The following is a 10,768-nucleotide window of genomic DNA, read 5'->3' as shown; positions in this document are numbered from 1 at the left end:
AGTATACATGTTCTCACTTTCATTAGAATTTTGTTTATCAAAAGGTCTGACATGGTAAATGCAAATAACAGCATTCTCATCACTTATTTCTTCAATACAATATGCATGTCCTTCATTCATCACTTTGTGGAACTTCAACGCACTTCTGCTCTCCCCCATATTCCATCTTCACAAGCATATCCTGTGCGGAGATCGAATAAAAATTAGTTGACATTAATTAATGGCACAAATAATCCAGTAAACAATTGCAGCACAGTAAAAAAAAAAAAAAGGAATCCTCTTTGAGCCATTACTTGTGTAAAGTATTTTCCCAAAAGACAAAGACACAGGCAACAGGTAATACTGAACTAAATGTAAAACCTCAACCTTTTTCATTTTTACCTAAACCGTGTGCACAAAACTCTGGAGGGATCTATGCTAACGTAGAATCCAGTCAGGACGTCTGCTACTGCTGTTTGCTCGTTTGTTTGTTTTTTATGGGCGATCGTTTTCAGGCTTCAAGCAGCACCATTATACCAACATTTCACATTCTAGACATTGTTTTAGGTGTATTTGACCAAAGATTTGACTGAAAATTCACATGCAAGCTTTTTTTCAAGGCTGTGGTATTTGCCTGCAAACAATACCTTTCAGCTAGCTAAAACAGAATATTATGCTATCACCGAGCAACATGGCTAATGCCTTTCACACAGCTTTGTCTCAACTCCAAAGAGCCACAGAAGTAAAAGCTCATAATAATAATAATTGAAACAATCTTTGAAAAAATGACTTACCAAGCATGGCAAACAACTCAAATATGTAGAGCAAAATGTTCTGAAACGGCTTCACTTCAGCTTCGATTGGAGCCGTGCTGGGGGCGGAGTCTGTGAATTTACTCTGTTGGTGTCATAGCCCCTGTAGGAGTTCAGAGTTAAGAGGTCAAGAGTTAATGTTTCCATTTTAACACCTCCAGATTTGACAGCGAAACACTCATTTTTAACACTCGATTTTAACTACTATCATTTTACACCTCAGAGTTACATTAAAAGAATGTGACTCTGCTTAGAGTAAAATTAACTCTACTTTTGCAAGGAGACTATTAACACCAAAAAATTTAACACTTTTGAATTTGCTGTGTATTGACAAACTTATTTATTCCTTTAATTATGTATTATACTGACAATTTCATTCACACAGCATTCTATGTAAAACAGCAAGTATATGTAAACTATCAATTCCTTTCCCCTTAGGCTATTTTAACAGACTGCATACATGACTCTAAAAAGATTAAACATTCAGTGCAGTATACCCCATCTTTTGTTTTGCCCTTTGTATTTTCTTTTCTTTGTAGATGATTCCCCAAGAGCAGCAACACTCACAAGATGCCTTGTAGAGATGATTGTGAAGGACCTCCAGCCTCTGTCCATAGTGGAGGACCAGGGTTTCCAGGGATTTGTGAGCGCTCTTGACTCAAAATATAAACTCCCAGGAAGAAAATCACTGACTGAGACTCATCTTGTAAATTTGTTTGATGAATGTAAAGACAAAGTAAGAGCATCTTTGCAAAATGCTTCCAGTGTTGTTCTCACCACTGATATGTGGACCTCAGTGTCCACAGAGGCATATTTGACTGTAACATGCCATCTCATTGAAAACTGGCAAATGAGAGAATTTGTCCTGGAAACCCACTCTTTCCATGGGCAGCATACAGCAGATAATATCAGCTCAGCACTTAAGCAAATCACAGAAGAATGGGGCATAACTGAGAAGGTGGTTGCAGTTGTCACAGACAATGGTGCAAATATGGTTGCTGCAGTGCACAAAGCTGGATGGAGGCATTTTCCATGTTTTGCGCACACACTGAATTTAGTTGTAAAGGACAGTGTAAAAGCTGTCCCAGAAGTGGTGCAGGTGCTGGAAAAATGCCGTGCGATTGTGTCCTTTTTTCACCACAGCACAAAGGCTACTGAGAAGCTTAAGGATATTCAGCAACAGTTGAAAGTGGCAGAGCACAAGCTAATTCAGTCAGTAGATACCCGCTGGAACTCTGTCTTTTACATGTTGGAGCGGCTCTGTGAGCAAAATGAAGCCGTGACCACAGCCCTCTGCCTTTTAGGGAAGAATCAACTATGCTTAAATGCGGGAGAATTATCCCTGATCAAGGAAACAGTTGTTGTACTACGGCCGTTTGAAGAAGTAACACAGGAAGTTTCATCTGAAAAACATGTTTCAGTCTCCAAAGTGATTCCACTTGTGTCACTCATTCACAGGGCTGTAGCAGCCTGTGAACATCAGGGCAGCTCCCTTGCCACACAGCTGGCACAGCAATGCCAGCGCAGATTCAGGGGTATTGAGAGCATTCACTGTCTAGCTGCAAGTACATTTCTGGATGTTAGGTTTAAACACCTTGGTTTTCGTGACAAAGACAATGTTGAAGTATTAAAGAAACGTCTCCACACTGAAATGCAAGAAGTCTATCAGACAGGACAGTCTGCTCCCACTCTAACTGTAAGCTCAACGCCTATTGTTAGCTCTGCCTCAGGGCCTTCTACTTCAGGGTCTATCCCGAGTCCTCCACCCGCAGGTCCAGCTGCAACAAAAGGAGGGATATGGACAGATTTTGACATGCAGGTTGTGTCAAGCCAACATCACCGGTCAGCTTCCAGTGATGTACTCATTGAAATACGCCGGTACTCAGAGGAAAAACTGATTCCCCGAGATAAGAATCCATTGGTTTGGTGGCAAGAACATGAACAAACCTTCCCATCCCTAAGCAGACTTGTAGTGAGATACCTAGGAATTGTTGCTTCTTCTGTACCTGCAGAGAGAATCTTTTCAAAAGCAGGAGAGGTTGTGAGCAAAAAACGGAGCAGACTTAGAGGGAAAACTGTAAATATGCTGTTGTTCCTAAACAAAAACCTGTGAATAAGGGAAAGTGTTACTGTCAAATGTTTTTGATGACATGTCCAGACAAGTTAAACGTTAAATGACATGTTAAATTATGTTGAATGTTTTTGTTGACATGTCCAGACAAGATAAACGTTAAATGACATGTTAAATTATGTTGAATGTCTTTATTGACATGTCCAGACAAGATAAACGTTAAATGACATGTTAAATTGTGTTGAATATTTTTGTTGACATGTCCAGACAAGATAAATGTTAAATGACATGTTAAATTATGTTGAATGTCTTTATTGACATGTCCAGACAAGATAAACGTTAAATGACATGTTAAATTGTGTTGAATATTTTTGTTGACATGTCCAGACAAGATAAACGTTAAATGACATGTTAAATTGTGTTGAATGTCTTTATTGACATGTCCAGACAAGATAAATGTTAAATGACATGTTAAATTATGTTGAATGTCTTTATTGACATGTCCAGACAAGATAAACGTTAAATGACATGTTAAATTATGTTGAATGTTTTTGTTGACATGTCCAGACAAGATAAACGTTAAATGACATGTTAAATTATGTGTTCAAATAGCACACAACTTCAGGTTTTTTTATATGTATATAATAATTCTGCATTATTAAACAGTAAAAAAAAAAAGTAGTCTGATGTTCTGTAATCAATTTGAAGCTAAAATTTGAAATACAATGTAGAAAAACTTAATGTTAAAAAGTATCGGTATCGGATCGGTATCGCCAATACCACCCTGAATTTTACTTGGTATCGGATCGAAAAGGAAATCACTGGTATCGCACATCACTAGTGTTTACATCTTGTTTTCTTATATCCTAGTTTTTAATCAAAGGCATCTGGTGGAGCACTTATATAACATCGTGGAGGTAGCTACAGTAAGTTTCAAATGTGTGCGATGTGTGGAGTGTGTGTGTGTGTACACGCCAGGTGATTATGACAACTGCTTTAGTTACCGAGAGCTAAACAGGCTTCATCCACTTCCTGCTCTTTTCATGCACTCCCTCTCTATTCTTCTACCTTTTTAATCTCTTCCTCCCTCTGCCTCTTTCTCTTCCTCCTCCTCACTGTCAGCATATTTCCCTCGCTGTATAGGCATACTGAATTGATAATATTTGTTGAGCTTAAAGAGGGATTTTGTAGCTGCTCAAGCAGCCGTGCAACTGCTCCATACTCTGATGGAGTAAGTAAATGGATGTGGTTGCTACAGACTGCTGTAGCCAAAATAACTATCGCACACATTTTGTTACATTTTTTGAAGAAAGAATAAATAAATCAGTGCATTTTTTAGAACAAAAAAAAAGATCCAGACTTAATCTCTTTAAATTAATCTTTTAAAGTTATGCTCTGCTGCCAGTTTCCAGGATTATATTCATAACAATGGGCAGAAGGTTAAAATCTGATGGACATGAGCGCCTCCAAGTTACAAAAGCTGATTATCTGCAGTGGTATAGAGAGTTCATGTTTTATATTTGTATCAATCCCAAATTTCACAAATTATTTATAGCTAAACAATTAAAAATGATACATTATTGTAATCCCCTCACATAGATACTGAAGGACTTCAATTGGCAATAAGCACAGTAGTCCATAAATGTGCTTTCAGCTGATTTACTGTAACTGAGTGGGTACTTCAAAACACTAACAAGGTTAAAGCCAACCAACCATTTTCCACAGTTAGCTTTGTGCATTTCCACTGATTATATTTACTGGAGGGCTAATAAACAAAAGGCTAATGCACATCATATCAGCATCTGTTTCAACACCGCTGATGGATTGTTTTACTGTAAATGATGGTCTAAGATGTGAAAAGCATTCCTTTGTAGTTTGCAATATTAGGTGTTCATTTTTGTCATTGTCCCTGTTGTATAGTTGTGTTTCATGTATTTTGTTTGAATGTGTTTCTTTGTTATCGTACTAGTGATTATTTTTGTCTCACTTTTCTTGTGTTGTGCATATTTGCATGTTTTTTTCTTTCCAATTGGAATGCGCAGAGCTTTCAGAGTCGCGTCTCTGTTGAATGTGTCTCACTGACAAGAATAAAACTAATGAAGATTGTTCGAACTTCCCCAGTGTTCTTTTCGCTACCAGTGATTTTCAGCAGTTGGGGGCGAACGTGGCTCAGGGGATTGGGAAGCTCATGAGAGAGAGCAGGGGGGTTCGATTCCCCTGCTCTCTCTGTCCTGGTCGTTGTGTCCTTGGGCAAGACACTTTACTCTACCGCCTACTGGTGCTGGCCAGAGGGGCCGATGGCACGATATGGCAGCCTCGCCTCTGTCAGTCTGCTGCAGGGCAGCTGTGCCTACAACTGTAGCTTGCCTCCACCAGTGTGTGAATGTGAGAGTGAATGAATAGTGGAATTGTAAAGCGCTATATAAATGCAATCCATTATCATTGTAGAGAGAGCTATCATTTTATGAATGTTCTTTTCTAATGTTGAAAAAAAAGTATAGTTCTGTTTTTTTAAAGAAAAGAACTAGACATTTGAATTCCTCCACCTAAAACTGGAACGAATACCTCCATCTCAGAAAACTCATTTTTACTGTCCACTATTTTCACCCTGAGCCCAGGATGCCTCTTGCAAAGCTGAATTCAACTCACCGAGCTATATCAGATGACAATCCCTCCCTTGTTAGTTACCTGCTGCTGTCAGGCTCAAGGGTCCAAACCATAAGCTGCAAAAATGTATTGACTGCTGTCAAACGGCGCAGACAGGAATAAAATTTGAATCACTTGACTATATGCCCTCATATCTCATCACGTTATGGCAGACACAAGAGAGATTAAAGTAGCTATGGCTGCAGTAAATCCATTTATTCACTTTCCACAGCCAGCTGCATATCATTGGGGTCAGAACTCTATCCCAGTGTACAGTTGACAAAATGCATGCAATCATCATGAAACGCTGCTCGCCCATGACACAATGAACACAGAAATGAATGGAAACCCAAAAGCTCCTTTGCACGTCCATCTGATTATGTTGTGTCTGGAGGATTCAGAGAATGTGGAGGAGAACATATAAAAGGGAAAAATGCTCATATATGATTTCATAGCGTGGCTGAATCAAATATGTGCCACGGCTTTTCTGCTGCACAACACTTGCTAGCGAGTAACAGAGCAGCAAGCTCAATGCAATTGTGGGAAGGAACTGTGCAGCCTTTGTCTAGCAAAGCATTCAGCGCTTTTCACCCAGATGACCAGTGTCATATCGTGAATCGGTTTAATTCATACATCAAGCCTGTGTAGCATTTAAATGCAAACGTCACAAAAACCCAACCACACCAGGCTGCTCGGAGCTATAAATTTTTCTCACAACCACAATTTATTGTGCAGCACACTGAATTAGTCTGCCATTTCTTTGAAATAAACCATTAATTTCCTGGCCTTTTTATGTCATGTCAGCTTTACTTTCACATTATTAATTTCCAATGCAAACAAAATGTCCATGTGGAGTACACCAAGCACAGACACACGCACACACAGGCAGGTATAGCCAACTTCCACATTTATTGATATATTTGTATTTTGACAGCTGACTCAGTCGCACCGTCTGACAGCTCGAGCCCAGCTGATCTCCCTTGGCCGCTCCTCCTCGTCTCACTATAAACACAGCGGAGCAGACCATCATCAGTCCATAAACAATATCAGCTGTTCTTACCGGCCTCGCAGCGCCGCCCCGTTGAGCCTTCCGCTCCACTCCTCCCCTGCAGCTGCGCCCGGGGCCACGCCTCCGCCACAGTCCACAACTCAAAATCCCACATTATCATAATCAGAGGGCAAAGGATGAAGGAAATCTTTCAACTTTATCTAAATATATGATGTAGTTATGTGACTACCAGCGGGAATCAGCAGACTGGAGCATGATGGATTTCATTTGGTCATATTAGCCATTACCCCAGCACTCCTGTTTTGAAATGTGTTGCTGCCATCAAATGCTTAGCTAATATTTGTAATGAAATGGTAAAATGTCTCAATTTAAATATTTGATATGTTTTGCATCTTCTACTGTGAATAAAATGTAGGTTTGTCTGGTTTTATTTACATTTTTTGCAGTATCCCAGCTTTTCTGGAACTGCAGTTGTAGATTAAACTTAAGAAATGGGAACAAATTTTGTGTTTTTTGTGACAGACTGCTGGTAACAAAGTGGCCAGAGATCCAATTTCAAATTGATTCTTTGCTCAGTTGTCTGTTAGGTGTTGACACAACACTGGTTTATCCCTTGAGGCGTCTTTTTGTTCTTGACTGATTCTTAGGTCAGTGTTAAGTGGCTTAACAAACAAATGGGTTACAAAGTTACAAGGACTGGAATGAAAATGGGTGAAAAGCAGCCATTCTCCAAAGACCTTCAGAAAATATTAAGAACTATTGCTGAGACCATTTTAAAAAAAACTAAAGAAAGTCTGTCTAAAAATATAAAGAAATCAGGGGTGGCTTGAGACTTTTGCACAGTACTGTGAGTGCTGACAGCATCATCTATCAGTTGACAGATCATTTATTTTGATAGTGATTGCAGTGTTTGATACAATAATGCACCAGAAATGAGTCAGCAAGAGAACAGGACACACACTCATGAAACTCTGTCTCCATCTCCTCAGATTCTATTATGATGGACTTCCACACTATCACAAAACTAACAATGTGACACCTGTGTGTGCACGCGTAGGTCATTATAACCTCTACAGATAGGTACAACACCTGGTGCACGCACACACACACACACACACACACACACACACACCTTGAAGGTGGTGGAATTGATTTTACACAGAAAGCTCTAATCCAAAGTTACTTATTAGAGCTGCCAACTTTAAATGCCCTGATCAGCTAGCTGAGACGCTTGTGTACGCATTTGCACACTTTCCTTTTTTCCCTACTAACCTTTTAACATGCATACTTTAACTACGTCTACTATCTAATCTTACTTTTAGCTTTTATGCAGAGCACCATCAATGTTGAATCAGCGACCCCCTGTAATAACTTCAATTTTAAATGGCCAGATTAAACCATGCAGAAATGCATGGTTCCCACAGGATGAATCCTAATTACTTTTCTAATCGCCTCACGATTGTTTTATTGTCACCATGTGGAATATTTTATCAGCAGAACTACCCAAAGAGCCCCATTCAGGATACATTTCAATACATTTGGTGAGCCTGCTGACTTGGCACAGTCAATATTGGTTTATGACCCAAACCAAAATACAGTCAAACTAATTACATTTCTACTGACCTCAGCTGTCCTGTGCGAGCATCATTATTAGCATGTTAGCACTCAGGCACTGCGCTAATTAAGCATAAGAGCAATGCTACCTAGTCTTTTTGTGTTTTACTATATCCTTCCATTATTTTTCCACCAGTGGAAATGCACACACACTATACACATGTTCACAGCTGTTTAGGTCATTTATTCTTAAGTCAAGGCTGGGAGTGACTGCCTGTCCCCCTAATTTGCTGCCATGCTGAATATCCACTACCCTCGTTCAGACCATCTGACAGAGAAACCAGACTAGAAAGGAGCAGGCACACAAGCAGGAAAAGACAGAGGAGCAAGACAGAAGAGACCAGGAGAGTACAAGATGAGAGGAGACTCAGGAGGCATTTGCCCGACAGGAATCCTGACTCTTCCAGTCCCCGTCTTTCAGACACACAAACACAGAAACAGGAAGAGCAAAACAGGGAAAATGATTTACTCGCACTGCCAACTGTGAATGATGCCAAAATGATAATCATGCCTGAATCCCTGCAATGATGCCAAAATCCATTGCCATTTCCCATTTTAGGCGATTGGCCAATACAATAAGTACATAATAGCATTTCAGTGTTTCCCCAAGATATATTTTTTGGCAGTGTGATAAGCCCCCTGAAACAGCATTTAGATGTGATACTAAAACTCTCCATTGAAACCAATAATAATGAAATTCTGTGACAGCAAACCACGTGGTGATAAAGTTCTCCTGTTAAATCAACAACTCTCTGCCAAGGATTAAACCCAGAGCAGCGAGGGCTCTAATCTGTGATGTTATCGAGGGACAGATGCTGGAGCTCCCTTCCTGATAATGAGTTACAGACTCTCTCACTCTTGTTTACGGTTTTTCACAGTCACTTAAAGCCTCCCAAGACTATATGACATTACAGATATACCTGAGGAAATAAAAGCTTCATGGATCATGATCATGCCAGAGTGACACTGATCATAATAATGGAGGCTCCAGAAATTGGTAGCACTGCTCGATTTGGGCAGTATTTTAAATTAAATGACTGTTACATTATTCTCCTTTTTCATATTCATTTTAATTGCTTTGCTGTATTTTAGACTTTTTGTTGCATTTAGCAACTGCAACATGTGTGAGTCACATCATGCACTATAGTGAAGTGTAAATTATAGATTTAAAAGGAATGCGTTTTTCAGTTTTTTAAATTGCTGTCCAATTTCTCTACTGTGTGGAAGAAGTGATGATAGACAGTATGATAATTCCTGACACACATTAGCCCCTCATCTTATTCATTATATTCCTTCCTATCCATATACAATCAAACCCAATTTGTGGTATCTAGTCACTGAGATTGTATATTTCTGCATTATGATGATAACTGAGCAGAATCAAGTCCAATTAAAATAAAAGAGATTTACATTGTAAAAGCACATCGTGACTAACAGCAAGAGAAATACAAGCATTACAGCAGGCAGCAGCTTTTTGATTATTACTATAAACTTGTAACCGTTAATTATGACAGTTTTAAGAGACACAACAATAAAACTATGAAATAGTATGCAGCTTTATCAGAGACTACACACCCCCATGACATGGTTGGGCTGGAAGTATTTACAGTATGACCTTTGCAGGCTGGCTACTATGGAGAAAACAGGTTTACGTACTGACACGCACGACCTCTCTTACTTGTCATCACTGTTAACAGTATTGGTCCTTTTCATAAGTGGGGCAAACTGAACACAACTGCACACTACTCTGGTACTGGATATCAGGTATATAAGGGACTAATAAGCCATCAGTTTCTGAATTTACTAATACAAAATTGAGAATATACTTGATAGGTAGCATCTATGTTCTCTTTGTAATTGTCCTCTTGCACTGATATATTGGGAAAATACGAGTATCAATACTGAACAATATCAGGCTATTCTATGGGCCTATCAGAAAATAAGATGTTTGCTGGTTACCCTGATGTTTTTCTTTTGTGTCACATTAATTTTGCACTGAAAGATTTTATTTTTATAATGAAGATTTTCCTTGTAGAGATGGCAAAAAAAAAAAAAACCCTAACTACTGTGGAAACTACTGACAGTGGAACTGTTGTTTTGAACACTGCAAAAATATATGCCAGAAACCAATCAGTGCATCTTTTAACTAAATACTGAGTAAGTTAAGTATAAAGAAAAATATGGAATTTGAAGCCTGTTGTTGACAGTAAAGAATAGTGTATACTTAAGATATGAAGAAGAAAGAGTTGATTAGAAGATTGTGAAAGGGAAATGAGTGATGGTTTCAAGAGATAATAAAGTTTGTGTGAGTCTCTCCATTCTCCTTTTAAATTTCACATCTTTGTTTTGCAATGCGATTGTTGATGGCTTGCATATTAATAATAACGATTTCATAAAAATTAGGTCAAGCAACACATTTTCTAAGCGAAAGAGATCACGATAAATTACCATCATCTGAAACGTGAGGCAGTTTATCTACGGTAAAATCCAGAAGTAATGCAGATCTGGTGAAATGCAATAAAATCATACAGCACATGGGTGTGTGGAGCCATTTGTGCATTAGAGACGGTGTTAGGTATTTTAGTACCATGGTAGCATTTACTGGATATTGTTTTATAGTGACATTATGCAGGAAAA

General features: G+C 38.9%; 1 protein-coding gene across 1 annotated transcript; it reads left to right on the top strand.

Moving 5' to 3' along the window:
- The first annotated feature begins 1,374 nt into the window (after positions 1-1,374).
- Positions 1,375-2,904, top strand: LOC146639604 (E3 SUMO-protein ligase ZBED1-like). Its single transcript, XM_085351184.1, has one exon. The coding sequence runs from the start codon at positions 1,375-1,377 to the stop codon at positions 2,902-2,904; it is 1,530 nt and encodes a 509-aa protein (XP_085207310.1).
- The last annotated feature ends 7,864 nt before the right edge of the window (positions 2,905-10,768 follow it).

Source organism: Diplotaxodon limnothrissa, linkage group LG1 (genome assembly GCF_057381915.1).
Source record: "Diplotaxodon limnothrissa isolate DT_005_m linkage group LG1, D_limnothrissa_male_GT1.1, whole genome shotgun sequence".
In the NCBI taxonomy this organism is placed as follows: domain Eukaryota; kingdom Metazoa; phylum Chordata; class Actinopteri; order Cichliformes; family Cichlidae; genus Diplotaxodon; species Diplotaxodon limnothrissa.
The sequence above is the reverse complement of the archived record's forward strand: the minus strand, read 5'-3'. Positions and strand labels throughout refer to the sequence as shown.

What these genes read in the sequence shown, in the direction of transcription:
- LOC146639604 (XM_085351184.1), top strand. Translation starts at nt 1,375, where the DNA reads ATGATTGTGAAGGACCTCCAGCCTCTGTCCATAGTGGAGGACCAGGGT.